The 20633-nt window shown below is 29.2% G+C and overlaps 2 protein-coding genes across 5 annotated transcripts; both read right to left on the reverse strand.

Annotated features, from left to right (window-relative positions):
* Positions 1 to 2307: 2307 nt before the first annotated feature.
* Positions 2308 to 4596, reverse strand: LOC145752415 (lysM and putative peptidoglycan-binding domain-containing protein 3-like). Its single transcript, XM_082568699.1, has 2 exons — positions 4242 to 4596; positions 2308 to 4092 (listed from the first exon to the last, which is right to left on the reverse strand). The coding sequence occupies exons 1-2, from the start codon at positions 4545 to 4547 to the stop codon at positions 3526 to 3528; spliced, it is 873 nt and encodes a 290-aa protein (XP_082424825.1). The 5' UTR covers positions 4548 to 4596; the 3' UTR covers positions 2308 to 3525.
* A 783-nt stretch (positions 4597 to 5379) lies between these two features.
* LOC145752670 (unconventional myosin-Ie-like) lies at positions 5380 to 20000 on the reverse strand. Of its 4 annotated transcripts, none has more exons than XM_082568985.1 (27): positions 19856 to 20000; positions 18251 to 18385; positions 17448 to 17537; positions 16802 to 16957; positions 16227 to 16343; positions 14852 to 15014; positions 14416 to 14538; positions 14128 to 14241; positions 13379 to 13523; positions 12923 to 13055; positions 12344 to 12514; positions 11987 to 12120; positions 11698 to 11817; positions 11417 to 11528; positions 11036 to 11205; positions 10301 to 10445; positions 10062 to 10184; positions 9766 to 9927; positions 9352 to 9497; positions 9103 to 9252; positions 8605 to 8753; positions 8007 to 8420; positions 7655 to 7738; positions 7100 to 7232; positions 6879 to 6984; positions 6683 to 6761; positions 5380 to 6515 (listed from the first exon to the last, which is right to left on the reverse strand). In XM_082568985.1, the coding sequence occupies exons 2-27, from the start codon at positions 18380 to 18382 to the stop codon at positions 6439 to 6441; spliced, it is 3648 nt and encodes a 1215-aa protein (XP_082425111.1). In that variant the 5' UTR covers positions 18383 to 18385; positions 19856 to 20000; the 3' UTR covers positions 5380 to 6438. The 4 variants fall into 4 exon arrangements, with proteins under 4 accessions (XP_082425111.1, XP_082425112.1, XP_082425110.1 ...); XM_082568986.1 differs by lacking the exon at positions 19856 to 20000 and adding an exon at positions 18809 to 18921 and having other exon boundaries at positions 7655 to 7720; XM_082568984.1 differs by lacking the exon at positions 19856 to 20000 and adding an exon at positions 18809 to 18921.
* Positions 20001 to 20633: the final 633 nt, after the last annotated feature.

The raw sequence follows: 20633 nt of genomic DNA on the forward strand, positions 1-20633 counted from the left end.
ATTTGTTGGAGGAAAAAATTGAAAATTTAACACGTACAAAATTTTTGCTTTTATTAAATTTTTTTGTTGCGAGCTTTAAAAACTGAGTTAAGTTTATTTGATAAAAATATGAAGACCCCAATTATAACAAAATTCTATAAAAACTAATAAAAAAACTGCTTAAAAAGTAGAAACTTTTAAAATTAACTTTTTAAACCCGCCAGGTAAATTGGAAACTTTAACGGACCCAACCTGGATAAGTTATCCACTGCAAACCCAATTTAAAAGGCTCGAGGGAGTGTTCAGTAGTTGGGAACAGGGGAGGCAAGCTTGTTTAGATATTGGAGCAGACTTAGTGACAACTGGGATTCGCGACGAGAAAACGAGAGAGTAAATATTTAAAAAAAAAAAGTTTTTTTTTATTTATCAGATTTTTTTTTCACTAACATAATAAAACCTCACGCCAATGCCATTATGACGTCACAAAACTCGCATTATTAAGTGAGAATAAAAATAGTGGGAACCCAACGGGTATGGACCGATGACGTCATCAACGGAGAAGACAATACGGACGCGCGTAATAGTTTTTATGACGTCATCAACGGAGAAGACAATACGGACGCGCGTAATAGTCTTTATGACGTCAGAAGTAGTGGCCGCGAATGTGGTTTCTTGAACGAATTTTATGATTTTAAAATCGTTTGGGTCACGTGCTCTGATGGTTCATATAACGCTCTTTGCAAACGTAAAACTATTCGATGACGTCACTATTACTATTACGTCATAAATAAATACACAAAAATATTGTAATTATCATCTTATTTGTATTGTAATAAGACCAACACAAAGCTATCTCTATGACGTAACTATAAAGCGTGTTGTATCTGTGACGTCATTGTAAGGTATTAATTGAGCATTCAAGTCGTAATTGTTACGTCATTTTGGCGTGAATGTAAAAGTGAAATAAAATTTGGACGTTTTCTTAGATTTATCCTGAGCAAAGTTTTACGCAGTTTCGGTGGTTTTCCACTAAATTTCCCTGGTTTTCCCTTTGTTTCCCCCTCCCCATTATTGGATTGGATTACGTATTAAAAATGACGCATGGACGTGGGTTGATGACGTCAGAAGCACGAGTGACAACACAAACGCTATCCCGGACTTCTTTAGTAGACCCCCGAATCAAGATTGTGCGTTCTTTAACAGATATGAAAGCCTGATTCGTTATGTAGATTGTAATAGGGGAAATTATGAGGTTGTTTGCGAAAGAAAAAGATTTTAAAAACTTAAAAAATGGCGGAAAAACAGGTAACACTAAAGGGGTGGAGTCCTAAAAAAGGAGAGGATGGAAAGAGATAAGGGGAAAAGTGTTTTGCGGTTATTTTCAGCAAGCAGCAGAAATTGTCAATGCTAAAAAGCATTAAGAAAACATTGACGATTTTCGCTGCTCACTAAAAATGACTGCAAAAATATTTTCCTGAGCCCCTTTCCTTCTTTTCTTCTTTTAGGGCTCTCCTCTCTTTCTGTCTTCACTTTTACCCCTTCTTTTAGTGTTACCCCCCCCCCCCCCCCAAGTTTAAATCAGTTTTTAATAAAATAAACATGAGTATATAATATTTTAACTATATGCCCATTTTAAAATATAACAACTTGTATATTACTATATATTTTAAATCGTTTGTGTGTTACCATTTCAAGTGTAAAAATTATGTTTTAATCGATGTATATTAACTTACAAGCTTTTTTGTTAATTTTGTTCATATAAGTACGATTGTCGTTTTCTTGTAATCCGATAATTTTGTTTTTAATAATAATTTAAACTAAACCTTATATACAGAATATTTTTTCATTTTTACACGAGCTTTTTTGTTATGTATTTTAACGGAAATTATCAATCTAATTCGCATGCATTTGTTACACAATATGGGACATTTATAAGCTTGGTTTAGGGCTTGGCAATTATAAACTTAACTTCATGTAACCTTTATCACTAACGCATATACTTACATCATAAATTTGAATTTAAAGACATATATTGCCTTGTAGCTATTGTAGCCCTGTAAAAATGCAATAAAAGATCGAAGTATCTGCAATGGTACTTCACTATAAATCAATAGCCTACCATAACAGTCAATCCAATCATAACAATATAAATATAATGTTACGTTTGTTTTATATCTAGTTACTATAGGCCAACGCTTGTTGAAATATATCAATAGTTTACTAATGTTAAATATTTTGTTTAGGTTTATATGGTATCATGTCATTTTTATTGGGTTTTAGTTATAATGAAAACAAAAATTAGATTTTTACCAATTTTACGGTGTTAAATTTATTCTTGTATTAAAGCCACGAAGAAATATAAACTCGTCTATTTTAACTAACATATTGCACAAATAGAAAAGTTAGAAGTTGTTGTTGGGCTAAATTACAGTTCACACCATAATTCTACCACCTTAAACACGATTTGAAGCATAAACAAACAGAGCAATAAATATTTAAACTAAAATAAGAAAAACTTATTAAAAATAATTCGGTACAAAAATATCTAGGTTTGATTTGGATATCATTACAAAAATATATTTTTAGAAAAATTTACCATATTAACTTTAAAAAAGTGCTTAGTTTAGTTAAACATTTTAAAGTCTGGCACCAATTTAAATAACATTAAAGTAAGGAAGAGATAAAGTGAATAAAAGTCAATATGGTGCAAGGAAAATTTCCATAAAAACAGAAGGTTGAAAGGAAGTATTAACATTTCCTGACCAGATCAACTTTTATACAGTGTTTTCTTTATAATATGACAACAAAACACACAACAAAACTCAAGATTTTAACAAACTTTGTTGGACTAACTCATTACAGTTATTTTTCTAACATTAAGGCAGTCATGTTTATTAAATAAATTAGCTAATAGTTTAAATAAAAAAACAACAACAATAGACTACTAAAACACAAAAAAGGTAGTCATAAATATTTAGAAAAAAAACTTTACCTTTTAATGACCCCAAAAAACTTAAGTAAATTGTGGTAAACCATAAGATAAAACATATGTTTCCTATTACGACATTGCCTAAATTTAAACCCATTTTCAATGCACAACTACTCCAATATTTTAATAATAAATTAACTACCCAACAACTCCAAATTATTTTCACCAACTTTTTACAAAAAAAAATAAACTCACTTTTAAAAAGGATTGAAATCTTAGTGCAAATTCAATAACTAACAAAACTTATGGTACCAACGATCAATATAAGTTCAGCCAATTTAAGATAAGGTAATTGTGTTACCTAAGTAACATATATTTGAGGGTTTTTTAAATTTGAGTGCAACCAGTAAAAAAAATAGTTTAAAATAAAATAATTTTTAACTTAAAATAAACTTTTTTATTCCAGGATTTTTTAATTTCAAATTGGGATTAATTATCATTTGTTTAAAATTAATTGTTTTAAATTAAAACTTAATCTATTTGATATATTTTAATTATTCATCAAGTCTTAGTCTAAAGTCCAGTAATTAAACAAAGATAAAATTAGGTTCAAAAAGTTAAGGTTGCCAATTATACTCATAAATAATAAATACAACTATAAAAATAAAAAGAACCAAAAAGCAAAGCAACACCACCCACCATTTAAAACCAAAGTCCGAGCCGTTACATTCATCAAATTTATCACTAGGAGGTGGTAGAGGACGATAACCAATCGAGCCAAGCGAAGAAGAAACGACTTCTTCTAAAACTTCGTTTTTATCAGTTTGTAAAATGTCACTTTTTTGAACAGTTTTGCGAATTTCTTTGTCAACTTTTTTAAGGAATTTATTTGCGTCGTTGTGCGATTTGTTTAAAGTTTGGTCAGATTTTAATAAATTAATATTTTCTAAACTGTCCGCAGAATCTATATCATCATTAATATAAACATCGTCATTTTTTTGTCCGTTTGTTAGTTTATCGCCAACAGACGAGCCTGCAAGCGAAGTAACCGCTATCGGACGACGTTTAGCTTCTTCTTCTGGCTCAAGGAGTAAACTGTGTCGTTTGATTGGAATTTTAATGTGGCGCAGAGCATAGAAATGTTGTTCGGAAATTAATCCATTTGCCCTTTTTATATCATTTATCTAAAAAACAAATTTGAATTAAATACAACTCTATTCTATTGTGAATTAAATAAAGTTTGTATTAGAATAATTGCTTGATATTAAAGCTTTACAAACTAGTAATTAGCTTTAATTAGCAATTATCTTAATTACAACAAATAATAACATACCGTACAACCATATAATAAAGCAAATGACTGTAAAGTGTCCGTTGATAAAATTTCCCTTTCCAAGTAAACAACATTGTCAGGGGGAGGCTTGTAACTTTCATAAGAGTGAGAGTTGTTACCGCCTCCACGCGGCCGCAGTTTTGTCATTTCCATATCGTCCACATTGTGGTCATAATCCTCATTTTTGAATTTTTTTTCTTTGTGTCTGTTCGTTGAAGTAAAACTCGAATTGGATTCCCCGTATTTTTTATTGGAATTATTTTTGTTCAAGAGTTTAGTTTTACTGTTTTCCATTTTTAATTTCATTTTTTAAACATTTTAATAATCAGAAATATGCCTTTATTTTTCGCAATAGTTTTTTTTTTTTAAAACTACAAATATTATAAAACCTTTAAATTAAAATATTTTTATTATGCTGTTCCGTTTTTTTAACTTCTTTGCTGTTTCGACTTTAGTTTCTTTATTTCAACTTTTAAATATCGTTAACTTATGCTACCTGACGTATAAGTAATGTAAGTAAAAATTGACTAACTTAATATCTAGTGAAATATTGTATAAAATTCTATTTTAAAATCGACAAAAACTTTAAATAACTCAACATAAGGTCACATACGTTTATGATAGGAAAGTGAAACTTTAGGATACGTCACAATTGTAGATACGCATCGATGACCACAGCTGATATTCTGTTTATCCCCGATTTAAAATAAATTTTGAAAAAGTAACTGCATGCAAAAACAATTGTTAATTTATGTGTTCATACCGTATTGTACCACTCTATTAACAATATTTAAACATAAGTTATATATCATCTGGTTAAAGGTAAGAATAGGCTACATACTGGCTTAAATTTTGTAAATTGTTGTCATCTAAATGTAGTGTTTTTTAAATCACAAAGTTTACTTTTGTACTATAAACAGCTAGCTGGCATAACATATCACTATTCAATTATCAAATAATTTTATGCAACAGGTGTAAACATTACTTAAATTCTACTCAAAATTGATTCTAAAGTTTCTTAAAATAATAAAATGCTACCTCAACCCCTTAAATTTAAAGTTAAACTTACTCAATTTGTTACCTTGTTTTTTCCCTTTAGTTGGACTTGATTTTGCTCGAGTATTTTCAAAAATTCCAAAAACTTTTTCAATTTTTATTTTTCCTAATTAGCATTTAGTTGTCCTAATAATTTAAGACCCTGGGTTATACATTTCATTAAAAAAAAACATAAAAAAACAAAATTAAAGCGTACTCTAAAGAATTAGTGCAAAACATAACTTTGCTGTTCACCAATAATAAAAGATATAATACAACGATAACAAAGGCTTAGTGCTTTGGTCTAACAATAAATGATTTTTAAATTAAATCAGTAAATACAAAAATACATAATACAAACATGTTGGAATGGAATGAAATGTACAGCATGGTTAGATAAATGTGCAATGTTCTATATTGCCTTGTAACATCACTTGCTTGAAACAAAAATCAATAATTTTAAACATAAATATCAAATAAATTGAAACTTAAATTAGGAATAATTACTGTGTAAAATAGCAGTGTAGTAATTTAAAAAAGGAATGACATAAGCAGTGGAAAATATAACAAAAAAGAGTTAAACAAATTTGGTTTAACACTCATATTAATAAACACAAGCACAATATACAGTTTAATTCAGTGAAATATTAATTACTATAACATACAGTTACTAATATATAAAATGGTTTGAATATTGCATAAACTACAATAAATGAAACTTCAAGCACAAAGTGGTAATGTTTTTAATATTAATGGAATAATATTAAAACAAAAATTTCTTTGGAATGTCTTATTTAGTTTATGCATTCTTTGTTAATTTAGTTACAATTTGATATTTTTTTTCAATAAGCATGGATTTAATTATTTTCTTTAATTTTCAAAAACTTCTTTAAAAGTTTTATCACTGTAAACATTCTTTAGATTCCCCAAAACTTTTGGACTAAAATTTAAAAAGAGCTTTATAATATCATAACAGATTTTCTGACAGAATAAAATTTTGAATTTGGGCAAGTTTGTACAAAGTTGTTGTTCTTCGAATCTTTTTTATAAAAGGTTAACTTAATAATATCATAAAGGTTTCTTGTTTGACAGATTGAAATTGTTAGTTCTGGATAGTTTCAAAAACATGTCTTATCCAAATTTTTTTTCGAAAATGTGAATTTTAAACTTTCTCAACATAGTTTCCAGGGAACAACCCTTCTCTTCCATTAATCCTACCTGTCCACCAACCTGATGGATCTAAACAATAAAGTTAAATTAATTCCAGGAAGTATTCTAACCATTAACTCATCTACACAGCCAAAGCTTAAAGCTTAGCCCTAAGTTAAAAGTTTTCCACATTGTTTACAGGGAATCTTGTGTTGCTATTGTAAATTTGTGTTTGGGTGAGTAAAATATTAATTTACCTTCTTTAATTATTTCAATAAAAGTGTCAGCTGCAAAACTAATTTCATCTGTATCACTTGCATCATATCCATATATTGCCTGCAAGAAACGAAGTTTAAAGTTAGTTGTTTATTACTATGTGCAATATACCAACTAAAATTCAAGTTTTACAAAGATATATTTATAATAAAAAATTTGATCAAATCTTTAACCTACCTTGCATTTGGGAAAAGCTTTGGGTTTTGGTCGCGGTCTTGGTCGGTTTCCTCCTGGTACTGGGCGGTTCTTTTGACTTTTTTGTTGGGATAACCGTCTTTGGAGGCTGTGGAAATTTTAAAAAATAAATAAAAAATAAATAAAAAGTTTAAAAACAAAAAATTATTATTAAATAATTAATAAAAGAAAAGTTTCTTTTTCTATTTTTATTTTATCTTCACCCAGCAGCTCCTGCGTCTGGAGTTTTCATGAAATCCTCGTTGCCCTGGGCGATACTTGGGGCTCGTGCTCTTCTTTGTTGCCCCATTTCAGGTAAGTGGGGCAAGGGGCTTGTTGGCATTCGACTATCACTACCTGAGATCAGGAAATTTTTTAATAACAGTTTTACTGACAACCAAAATTTAATTTTTTTGCACATTTAAATTTAAAAAAGTTGATTCCATTAACTTTGCACAATTCTGTACTTAAATAATCTACAGTTATGCATTTTTTTTATTCAACAGTAAAACAATTACATTTATTTATGTTCTGATACCAAATTTACAAGTTTTAAAAATCATATTTTAAAACACCAAAAACTAATAAGTTAGTAATCTACAACAAATCAAACCAACAAGCAAGTTTCACAGATGAAATACATTAATTTTAACATATAATTTACATATTTTAATTACATAAAATAAATTATATCAAGATTTTAGTTCAATTCAATACTGAATTTTTTAATTCAGTTTTTGACTTTTTTTTAATTTATGGGTCATAATTTAGGGGCTTACCCCTTGTTCTTGGGGCAGCATGCCTTGTTGGGGCAGGACGTTGGGGTCTTCCATTAGAGGTCGCGCCTGAAGATACAGAGAACACTGCATTGTGGGTAGATAGAAGGGTGAAAGGTCATGCAAGAAATTAAAACGTGAAATTAAAAATAAAAAAGTTTGTTGCTTAGATTTTGAATTAAAATTAAAATTTTCATTCTATTTAACATAAAACTTTTATTAATAAAAAAACTTTAAGATCTATTCATTTTAGTAAACATAAATTTAATAATTTTTTTAACCTAAAATATCATTTTGCAATTTCATGCATAAAATAAAAATTTTAACCCTTGAAAATAACCCCATACTATCTTACCCCTTCCTTGCTGAGTGTAAGATGATGTTACAGCTGGGGCACGTGGCGCTGGACCTCTAAAACCACCCTGAGGAGGTCCCCGCTGATTGTAACCCCCTCTTGGTGCCCCATTGTTGACCGGGGGTCCTCGACTTGTTTGTGGAATTGGTGGGGCCTGTCTGCCTGCTTGTTGGAAGTTTTGTTGTTGATTGTGATGCATTGGTGGGGCATTATGATGTGATGGAGGGGCATTGTGATGCATGGGAGGGGCATTGTGATGCATGGGAGGGGCATTGTGATGCATGGGAGGGGCATTGTGGTGCATGGGAGGGGCATTGTGATGTGATTGTTGGTTGTAACCTTGTGAAGGTTGATGTCTTGGAGCTTGTCTTCTCCCACCTTGTTGTTGTCTCATAACGTTGCGAACTTCTGGTTCTAGATTAAAGTTAGATTTGTTAAGTTTGTGCAAATTTAATTGGTTTAACAAAGTAAAAAGAAATTTACAATAATATGTTTCAAGGGCAAAACAAAACCCGCAATTTGCAAATAAAAGTGTTACTCAAGTGTTACTCATAATGTTTTACTCGAAAAGTTTTATTAGTGTTACTTAATTACATACTTGTGTTTTTTGGCAACCCTGGTCCTATTGAGACGTTTAAACTTTTACCCGAAGGTTTCAACATGGGGATGTCCCCCTGACCCTGAGTAAAATTAATAAGACGGGTCCCACCCCCACCCCAACCTTCTTTCTTCACACTAAACTCAATTCTGAAAAAAAACGAGGATAAATACCAATTTTTTTTTTGTATATATCTTTATCCTCGATGTGGGAAGGTCGAATGCGCGACTCAAACATAAAGTAACATCAGTTACCCCGACCCAGTCTTGAGTTGCCTGTTGCAGTTTGAGATATTATAGATTATAATTGCCTGGTAATTATGCTGCTGATTAAGTGCTGGCTCAGCAGGAGTTTATACCGTTTATAGCGCCTTACCTTAGGGCGTTACAGCATGAGAGCATTGGGGATTAAACCCACGACTTCATGGTGGTACAGCAAGTTTTCTGACTACTACACCACGCTGCCGTCCTTTAAAAACAACAAATAAAGATAATTCACCTTTGATCAAATGCAATATGAAGTTTTTGGTTTGTCTTTGCTTCATATTTCTTAGATAGAACGTGAAGAAATTCAGTTTTAAACAAAGATTCCAAAACTGAATCGTAATCATTCTGAACATGAATCACAAAGAAATCATCTTGTAATTGACTAAAAAAAAATTCAATTTAAAAGAATATTGTACAGTTACTTATTAAGAAAATTACAATAACTCATCACTTGGATATAAAAATTTGACTGTTTTTTTACCTTGTAGAAATTGATCCAATTTGGTGAAGTTCAAGTTGTCGTTTTAAAACTTCTTTGATTTGTCCTTTCTCCGGTCCTTTCTTAACAACTTCACGACCAATCAAGTAAATATACTTTGCAGTTAACATTAAATCTCTTTTTGAAGTCTAAAATATAAATTAAGCTTTATTTTGGCTACTTTTAAAAGCATAATACAAAGGATTTAAAATGACGTATTTTCATAAAATCTAAGTTATTTGGTTCAGTTCTTATATTGCTATAACGAAATTGTGATTAGTAAGATCAAAAAATCAACCAGCAGAATAATATACCAAAGGTCTTCTTGAAAAAAACTATAAGATACAAAGGAATACATTGTAAAAATACCTCTAAACATTGACCTTTTTGAACAAAGAATATTTATATTAAACTTACTTTAAATCTTCTGTCATATTTGACAACAGTATCTGCAAATTCAATTCTTTCCCTCTTTCCAGCAAACCTTCTCAACTCTGGGTGGGAATCCAACCCAATATAATCACCAACAAAATTTCTGTTCAAACTATTGCGTTTACGCTCCTTACGATTAAACACAATCTAAAAACAAATAAATAAATAAACAGTTTAGCGAACATAAATCAAAAAACATTTTTACTTATATTAAAGAAATTGAAACTTGAATTTTGAATCAATACAAGAAGTAGTATCCTAAACAAAAATCATGCACCAACCTGACAAGCCTCTTCCTTAATTTGTTGGTATTTCTTGCGAGCATTATATTGTCTAAATGCTTTCTGAATAGTTCGAGCAAATCCATCAAACTTACGATCTCTCATTTCTTCAAGTAAGAACAACTTAAAAATAATATATTTTAGACTCTATTTTGTAAATTTCAATAAGGCTTAGTAAAAAAAAGATATATTAATTAAAATGCACATAATAATATGTTCAAAACACTACAAGAACTCACTGATTCCGGGTTTTTAACAAAAAGTTTTGTCTTTCCACATTGCCATTGATCTGGGTCCATGTTCACACAACTCATTAAATGTTTGATTCCCTGCCGTTCATCTCCTCTCCATTTTGGCCAAGTTTCAGGTGTCAGGATTGCATATCTGAGTAATAATTTAAAATTAATTAACATAACTATCAAGCAAACATTCTAATAGTGTGTTGTTAATCCGAAGTAAACAAAACCTAGCAGCATAGTGAAGTAAAACCGGTAGCGTGGTGTAGTAGTCAAAACACTTGCTACATGATATGAGGTGGTGGGTTGGATCCCCAATGCTTTCATGCTGTAGTGCCCTTGAGTAGGGCGCTATAAACGATATAACCTCTTGCTGAGCCAGCATTTAATCAGCAGCATAATTATCGAGCAATTTTAATCTATAATATCTCAAACTACCAAAGACAACTTAAGACTGAATCGAAGTAACAAATGTTACTCTAAGTTGAGGTCGCGCATTCGACCTTCCCACATCGAGGATAAAGATGTATATAAAAATATGTATATATATTGGATATTAACTGGTCATTGTAAAATTTATTAAATGGTCTCTAAATCTTAATGTTTTTTGAATTATTTTCATCTCCTTCTAATTGATTAATTTTATTTCTATTTAATATGTGAACATACAATTAATTTGTTGTAAATACAAAATAAAACTAAAGGGCAAAAACAGAAACATTTTTAATATAAACTGACCTTTGTAAGAACTTGTGGAAAGGTCTCCTGTATGCAAACCCTGCTCTTCTGACCCTCACATTTTCTTTTAATCCAAGATATTCAACCTGATGTTTAGCTCGACTATCCTCCCAATCGTGGGGTTTCTTTGATTCATTTGGTTTGATGCATCTGATGTAATGGGGTGAACACTACAGAGAAATAAAATTAAAACATTGTTTTAAAGTCAAAACAATGTGATGAAGTCTTAATATCTTAAAAACGTTGCCTTGTAGACGTTGAAAATTAAGGTTAAACAGGATCAAGACTTAGCTACCTAAGAGTAGTTTAAACACTAAAAATCCTAAATTGTGAAAATTAAGGGTAAATAAAAGCAAGACCTGGCAACTTAAATGTACATACCTTCATTAAAGTGGTGACCAATATGTTACATTGTGTTTTAATCTTTGAAGAAGCAGTTGTCGGTCGCTTTTGTTGGTCTGTATTCTCAGGGAATAAATCTCGAATAAAATCACTAAACAAAAAATAAAAAAGTAAGAATGTAGTTTTTATTGAGAAATGTTGGCAACTAATATTTACTTTTAAATGGCCCAAAATTAAATGGAATTACATATGGACTTATAACGAGTTTATAAGATTTTAAACAAGTAAATAAAAGCTAAGTTAAAACCCAGCTAACTTACTATTCAGATTGTTGCATGAGTTGAACTAAATCTTTAAACAAAACATCTCTGTTCCTTTCACAAAATCCTTCAACCTCATAAGTTACCTTACCAGCATAATGATGGATAATAAAACCAGCACTAAGTAAAAATTTATTAAGTTTAAATATTTGTTTAAAATTTTTCAATTAAATTTTATTTTACAGCAATATCAACATTTAAATGCAATTTAACAAACAATCATAAAGTATAAAAAGATTAGTTAAATATTAACTTTATTATAATTTATAGTAAGTAATTGATGTCTTACCTAAAACTTTGATAATGTTCGTGGTTGCTACAAGCCCCATTCAACTTTCCGAGAAACTTTTGGTCAGCACCCTCGTTTACTGCATGCATGGTTGCACAAGTGTCATCCAGAACACACATTATTCCGACAGGAGACTAAAAAATTAGAAAAAATATTAAAAATTAAATCAAACATTGGGCAACTTTTCGACAACAAAATATAAACTGTGAATTTTGTAGACAATAAGGTTAATATGACTATTCATAATTCAAAATGTTTATATATTTGTGAATACCCTTATTTTAAATTTACAAACTTATCTAACTTTATTATGCAATCTTTTATGAACTATATTTGAACACATCAATGTTTATTTACCTTGCTTTCTACTAAATCACACACAACTTTATTGTTGAAATAATCAATAGGAGTCCATCTAATTCCTTCCTGAACATATTCCTCTTGTTCAGCTTTTAGAGTTAGTTCTATAAAGATTTGTTGTAATTTCTCATTTACAAAATTAATACAAAACTGCTCAAATCCATTTTTCTATAAAAATTAAAATTAGATTGGTTTTAAAGACATAAAGCTGTTTTAAAATTCACCTAAAAATAAGAAAATAGTAGCATATAAATTATAAGAAGTTAGTTTTTAAAGTTAATTTTTTTTAAGAAAAATGCTATAAAAAAGACACAAAAATAAAATAGAAGTATTTTCCATGTAACCATTTAACCTTTATAAAAATTTACATTTTGCAACAGAGTCAACAATAAGGTTAATAAATGTAGTTTACAACCCATAACCCTTATTTAAAAAATGACAATAGGACAAAAACATTTAAATTTCTAACAATATGCAATAAATTTGCTTTTTAATAACAAAATCAATTTTCCTAACATATTTAAACTCTTGCTATAGTTCTAACATGGAAAACACCTAATGTATATTACAACATACCTGAAAAATTTCAAACCCGTAAATATCAAGCACACCAATATTGAACTCATCATAGTCCTTCCTTATTGCTTGGTTGACACATTGAACCAGGTAATCAAATAATCTGCTATGCAAGGCTTTGGATAATGCATCTCTGTAGGAAGTATAAGCAAGGTTAATTTGTAAGCACAATAAAGTAAAATTATTTCTTGAAAAAAAAAAAAATTTCAATTTTTTTTGCTTTTAAAATTTGTGTTGTATTTATTTCATAAACACACAATTACAATGAGAATAGTATCCAAATTATCGTTACCCTAAATAATACGCAAATTTAATTAGTTTATAATAAGAAATTTATATTTTAAACTAAATTTACATATTGAAGCAAAAATGCAGTAGCATATTTTCTTTGCTTATCATTTACACGCAAAGGTTTTTATATTAGAAACTTTATTAAATATTAAACAAACAACCAACCTTGTGTAGGAAGCTTGTTCAACGTTGAGAGTGACATCAATTTTTTCACTTTTGCCTCCCCACTTACTATCCATTACTCTGCTAGTTAGTTTACTTCTCAGTGCATCTTGGCTTACCCCAAGTAAGTAGGATGGATAAGCAAGAACTAAAAAAACAAAATATTTAGATTTATGTTGTACAAATAAAAACAGATTAAAAGTTTAAAAAAATGTACATGCACATAAATATTATGTTAAACTTCTAAAATAAATAAACTCATTGATGCATTGCAATTTTGATTTCAATTGTACACAAAACTTTAACAGAATTTAAATAATTAAAAAAAGAAACCAATTTAAAGGTACAATTTTGTAGTAAAAAAAAGCTTATTTTTAAGGGGTAGGGGTTCAGTAAATTGATGTGAACAAATCAAAAGTTGAACAATAAAGCAAAAATAACTTTCCCTATTTTAAATACTTCTGTGAATTATAAACTTTCACTACAGCACTTATACTTAGTGGTAATAAAAACACAGTTAATACAAACAAGTGGCCATATTAAATTTAACTTCATGATTTATTAGCAAGTGTTTGGTTTACTTTACCAAAGCACTTTAGAGACATTAAAAGAACAAGAAAATACAACTTACTTTACAAATTCAATTCAAACCATACCAAATAACTTTATGGGATAATATTAAACTTCAAAAAATTAAAGGGGAAATAATTCATTAAAATTTGTTAAAGATGAAATAAAGTTCACAAACTTACAATCTTCATTTTCAACTGCTGCATAATTTCCATTCTCAATAAAACTAATGTTACCAAGATGTAAAACACTTGAAGTAATTTGAAGTACATATTGTTGGGCTTCAGGGGACAGACCTAAACATAATTTAAACTTGTTTTAAACTTGTGAAGTCTTTTTAAGGGTCCCAAGTTTAATTTCTTTAAGTTCCTTATAATTTTAAACAAATTCTTATTTGTTACGTGTCAATTTAAAATATTTATGAAACCCATTATGAAAGTTTATGTAACAACTAAAACAAAGTAAGTTACCAATAACAGACATAGCCTCCATGGTTTCTTGAAAATCCTTCTTATCGTCAGTTCCATCAACTTTATAACATCCACTTTGATTCAAGTAGTAATAATAATCAGGACTTGCTATTCCAAGTGATTCTGTGGATATAAAAATGTTAAAACATCAGGTTGACAATATTAAATAGTAAGCTATATACAATAAGAAGGTAATGGTGCAATTAGGTGACTGCATACATAAAACATTTTATCGTGAAGGCCACATTTTAGTGTTAAACAAACCCCTGATTTAAATCAATATTACCAATACAATATATCTTTGTGTGTGTTGTTGTTTTAGTTAACAGTTAATGAACTAAATTTAAAATAAACAATAAACAACAAATTTTAAATAGCTTAATGTACATAATAAAATAGATTATTTGTAAACAGTTAAAATAATTAAATCAAGAACCTTTGAGATCCTGAGCTGCTCCATCTAATATTTGATAGAAAATGTGAAAATTTCTCTCGCTCTGATTTTGTGAAACAACTCGAGATTTCTCAAGCAAAAAGTTTGAGATTTTTCCTCCATCGGGTTCTCCTCCTCTGCTGAACTGAATCTCAAAATATTTGCCCTGCAAAAAAATTAAAATATTTAAAATTGAAAAGAAAAACCGGTAGCTTGGTGTAGTGGTAAAAAACTTGCTACACCACCATGGGTCGTAGGTTCAATCCCCACTGCTCTCATGCTGCAGCGCCCTTAAGTAAGGCGCTATAAACGGTATGAACTCCTGCTGAGCCAGCACTTCAATCAGCAGTATAATTATCGGGCAAATATAATCTATAATATCCCAAACTGCCACAGACAACTCGAGACCGGGTCGGGGTAACTGATGTTACTCTATGTTTAAGTTGCCCATTCGACCTTCCCACATCAAGGATAAAGATATATACAAAAAAAAAATGACCAAAATTCAAAGCAATTCTAATTATAGTTTAATGGTAGTTGACTCAATATTTTAATATCAGTTGCTTTTTAAAATAAATTTTAATTAAAATTTTACTTTCTTTCATAAAAATGCAGTAAATATAAAGAATAAATCAAATTTAATTTTAGTTTAGTCAAATAAACGAAAAAAGTTATTTAAAGGCAATTGTAATAAAGATAATAAACAAACAAAACAAATAACTATTTAACAACTTTCCTTTTTAAAACAAATTTTTATATAACCAACGTCACAAATTTAAATAAGGGAAATTTTATTACAAAACATTGTTCTCACAAATTTACAAATTAAAAGAAAAAATGTAAGAAATGATGACTCGTTTTGCAAACCTTTCACATTATTCTGCTACTATGACATCACAGATGATACACAACTGATAACTTCCTGTTATTCATACAAACAAAAAACCCGAATAATTTTAATCAAGAATGTTGAGCGCTAATTAAATGCATTTGACACTATATTGAATGAGTCATCATTGTCATTCAATTAAGTAATTGTCGCAAACAACTTTTTGGGTTAAAAATTTATTTTAAGTTTAAAACAATTGTGTTATATATATTTTTATAGGTTTCGAGTTAATAATAAAATTTTCAGCCATTTTTAAATATTTATTAATAACAAATTTTACGATATAAATAGTTTTGTTTCTTAATTTATTAAACTTATTTTTTGATGGCCTATTGCATTAAATCAAAAAAAACAGCAACAAATATAATTTAAAATTACCCCTTTTTCAACAAATTTTATTATTTCTAAGGCACTGAAAAATTTAAACCCATTGACATTGAATTTAAATTAACAAATCAAAACAAACTTAATCATGTTGTTAATACTTACAAATCGACTGCTGTTGTTGTTCCTCACAGTCTTAGCGTTTCCAAAAGCCTCCAACAGAGGATTACTTTGTAAGATGATATCTTTAACATGTTGAACTCTGTCACCTCCTCCTGACACCTTTTAATAAAAAATCTTGTTTAAATTTAAAAAAAAAAAAAAAAAAAAAAAAAAATCTTGTTTAAAGTAAGAGTTTAACACAATTTTTAAAAAAAATGACTATGTCTTAGTGATAGTTTCTGTGTTTTTAAAAAGTTAAAAATCTTTATTTAAAGTACTTAGTATAACCATCCAATATATCAAAACAAAAGTAAAAGACAAAGTTGTTTAAATTCAGTAAGGCATAACATAGGGTTACACATGAATTCATATTATAAAAAAATACATGTTATAATAGATAGAGAGTACACAGTATTAACTAATAAAAGCAACAATTTAATTCAAAGTGAATACTAGGAAACTGTTTTATAAAAAAAAAATTCTTTAGTATTGGTAATACTGGTTTTTGAATTCTTCATACATAAATGTTTAGTGTAAGCACAGGGTTATGGTAGTATATAACATATATATTCTCTTACCTTAGAAATATATCCCATAATAAACTTAGCAGCTACAGTCTTTCCTGCACCTGATTCCCCACTTATAATAACACACTGGTTCTCCATATCAATTAACATGTTTCTGTACATATCATCAGCCAGTGCATATATATGAGGAGGATTTTCATAAGCAGCCTGGATTTAAAAATAAATAATTAAAATTACTTTAATTTCTCAAAGTAAGTCCTAATTTTTTTATAGATTAGTTTAACCTAAAGGTGGGATAGTCGATTTCACGGTCTTAATATAGAGTAACATCATTTACCCTGACTCAGTCTTTAGTTCCCTTTAACAGTTTGAAATATTATACTTTTTAGTTAGTCGACAATTAAACTGCTGATTAAGTGTTAGCTCAGCAGGAGTTCAAACCGTTTACAGCGCCTTACTTATTGGCACTACAGCATGAGAGCAGGAAAAATCAAACCCAAAACCTCATGTAATGAAGCCAAGTGTTCTAACCACCATGTGCCGGTCAAAATTAAAGTGAATTTATAATTTTTTGACATGAAAAATAAATAAGGACAACACGCCAATAGGCTTTAAAATAAGTCCAATAATCTCCCAATGATTACAGTTTATAAATCATTAAGTAAATGGGTAAAAACAAAATATGGTAAAAACTCACCGCTCCTTGGTACAGTTCAACCTCCTTATCAGTAAAGTACGGCATATTTTTAAAGGGGTTGACTGATACCAACACAGGTCCAATGTAGGTCTAGTGGTAGTATTATAATTAAGGAAAACAAACTTATTTAAAATATATCAAAAAATAAATGTTATGATTGGCAAAGTGACTTAAAATAATGGTTTATTAAATTATAGCTTAAACAGCTGTAAGTTATTTTAATTATAGGGTTTTAAAAGTTTGCTCTTTTAATTATAAATTAATAATAGTGTTGTACATAGAACTTTATGAATAAACTATAGTTAAAATGGTTTTAATATTCATGTTATTTCGAAAGTTAATACCAAACTAAGAGGGAAATTTAACTTAAATTAATAACATCCTAACCAACAAAATCAAAACAAAACATAAACAAATAAGCACAGTGTGGCTTTGTATACGCAATTTGCTAAATCTACACTACACAGGATTATATTGGTGATTGGTAAATAAATCTATGAAACTTCTAGGGACTTAAACTTTACAAAATTTACACCAAATTGTATTTAATGTCAATGTTTTGATTATAACTAAACATTACCGCATAAAAGTTCTTACATACCCATATAATGGGGCTTACAAGAAGATATAATAATGTTTAATTTAATAGACCTTCATACAAAAAAACTGTTGCTTGTGGTGCGCAGGTAAATTACAATTAGCAAATATAGGTTGCAACCATATTATAATAGGTAAATAGCACCCATAGATTAAGACAATCAACTAGTATATATATAAGATTTAAATCTGTATTAAAAGGATACAAATATCTGATCATCGTTGTATCTTTTTTTCAAGTTATCACAAATTGAAGACTCTGAAATCTTGGTCAACAAGACCATGTCATCAAGGCCACTTGTTTTGGCATTGTTACTCTGCCAGTGATGCTTCGCCATACTCTGAAAAACATAATTTAATACATTAGAGTAATATAAATATATAGACTTAATAAAACTCTGAGTTTAATTAAGGGTATATATTTGTTTATAAAAACAAGCTGAAATAACAAGTTGGATGATAGGTGGGCAGTATGTAACTCCTACTGTTTATATTATAAAGCTTATTGAGTTAGATATGAAACTGCCAAAGACAAAGCTATACATGTACTGTAGATGGAATATTAATACAAAATGTGGTACTATATTCATATTACCATATAGTCCCATTATTTAAACAAAGAGACTGTGTGGAATGACAATATAACAAAGAAAAATGCCAGTTTAATGAACTTAACAATTAAACAAACAATGAAAACAATAAAGCCAAAACAATTTAAAAATATGTGCTAGTATATATTTAAAAACATATAAGCTTCAACTTACAGAATCCGCCATCTTAAATCCCTAATTAGATACTAATTTAACAATATAAATATCTGTGTACTTTGATTTAATTAAACTTAATATTCCATACTGTATAAAATCCTACAAAAAAGCTGATAATTCACTGAGTAATATGTTGAATACCACAAAGATGTTAAACAAATTAAATCTTTTACTACCTGGCAGTACAGAACATTTACTACAACCTTTAACATTTAAATATTCTTTATTAAAACTGGTTGTTTTATAGTAAACAAATTAACTCCTTGCTAAGTTAACTTAAGTACAAAATAAATACAACCTTCAACATACATGCTTACTTTTAATTTGCTTAATAAAATCAACATTAAAAATCCTATACTGTATATATTATTGGCACTAACTACCCTTCTGATATTATACACACTATACCGCTTATACACAAGCATATACGCAGTGCAGCACTACCTGAACAATTAAACAGGAAAGAAATAAGACGTTTTAAATGAGTCACCGATGCTAAGCGGAAAGTGTTAAAAACAATAACCATGGCACAACCAGAAGAAGCAGTTGGTGAAATTTTGCCCAAAACTTTTAAATAAAATTTTGTAAACTTTATGTTTTGGGTCTTTAACATATTTTTTTTTGTATATATCTTTATCCTCGATGTGGGAAAGTCGAATGCGCGACTTAAACATAGAGTAACATCAGTTACCCCGACCCAGTCTCGGGTTGCCTGTGGCAGTTTGGGATATTATATAGATTATAATTGCCCAATATTTAAGCTGCTGATTAAGTGCTGACTCAGCAGGAGTTCATACCGTTTATAGCACCTTACTCATGGGCGCTACAGCATAAGATCAGTGGAGATTGAACCCACGACCTCATGTGTCGTGTAGCAAGTGTTCTTACCACTACACCACGCTGCCGGTTTTTAAATATATTTAACACACTAACACTAACAAACTGACAAGAACAATATAGAAAAATTTAAAAACTTTGGGTTAAAAAAATTTAGAAAGCACAATTTTTTTTGACAAATATTTCTAAAATTAACTTAATATTTACCTTTTATTTGTATGTTTTTGAAAACCAATTCCTTTAGAATTTTGTTAACTTTACTAATAATCCAATTTTACGTTTCATTCACATTCACTCCTAATTTCCTATTAGCCTATGGACGTTTTTTTTAATGTATTCGCTAGAAATCTGTCTGTCTGTGTAATCCAAAAATGGTAAAGCGATAATTTCATGATATAAGTACAAAGATAATAATAGAAAAGATTTATTTCTCTATGTCCTAATATGGTAAACCCATCTTTATAACTTTTTAATGTAAGGCGGCAAAGTAAACAAAGCAAAAAACCTAAAATTTACGTAAATAAGCAATTTAAACTAACTACAACCAACTATCAGATCGAAGATAATACTGAATATTTTTAAAAGTCAAAATTTACAATTTTTCGGGGGTAATTTAAACTTGTCGCCCACGCAAAAAAGTTTTCGCCCAAATTTGTAAAATTGGCTCCTGTGCGCCATCTAGTAGAACTTAAAATCTTGCCTGCTATTTTATGGCATTTCACTTTGTCCCCTTTTCATATCTTAAAACTAAAAATAATAAATTTTAAATCATAGTTATTAATTGACTTTTATGTTTTAAATGTATAAAAAATAGAATTACTTATAAATAAGATAATAATGGGAACTTTGGAAACACTAATTAAAAGTTTTTTTGTAAAGTAAATTAACTGTGAGCTCATTTCTTAGTTAATGTATATTTTTTAAGAACTTGAAGTCTTAGGTTCGATTCCCATTGCTACCAAAGTGTTAAATAGCTATAAAAATT

The sequence above is a fragment of the Corella eumyota genome, chromosome 5, assembly GCF_963082875.1.
Source record: "Corella eumyota chromosome 5, kaCorEumy4.1, whole genome shotgun sequence".
Classification (NCBI taxonomy): domain Eukaryota; kingdom Metazoa; phylum Chordata; class Ascidiacea; order Phlebobranchia; family Corellidae; genus Corella; species Corella eumyota.

Bases quoted from the DNA above. Each gene is read 5' to 3' on its own strand.
- LOC145752415 (XM_082568699.1), bottom strand. From the start codon at position 4,547: ATGAAATTAAAAATGGAAAACAGTAAAACTAAACTCTTGAACAAAAAT. The intron at 4,093-4,241 runs GTATGTTATTAT...TTTGTTTTTTAG, and splicing joins CTTTATTATATGGTTGTACG to ATAAATGATATAAAAAGGGC.
- LOC145752670 (XM_082568984.1), bottom strand. The intron at 16,958-17,447 runs GTGAGTTTTTAC...TTTTAAATCCAG, and splicing joins TTGAACTGTACCAAGGAGCG to GCTGCTTATGAAAATCCTCC. The intron at 13,056-13,378 runs GTTGGTTGTTTG...TACTTCCTACAG, and splicing joins GAACAAGCTTCCTACACAAG to AGATGCATTATCCAAAGCCT.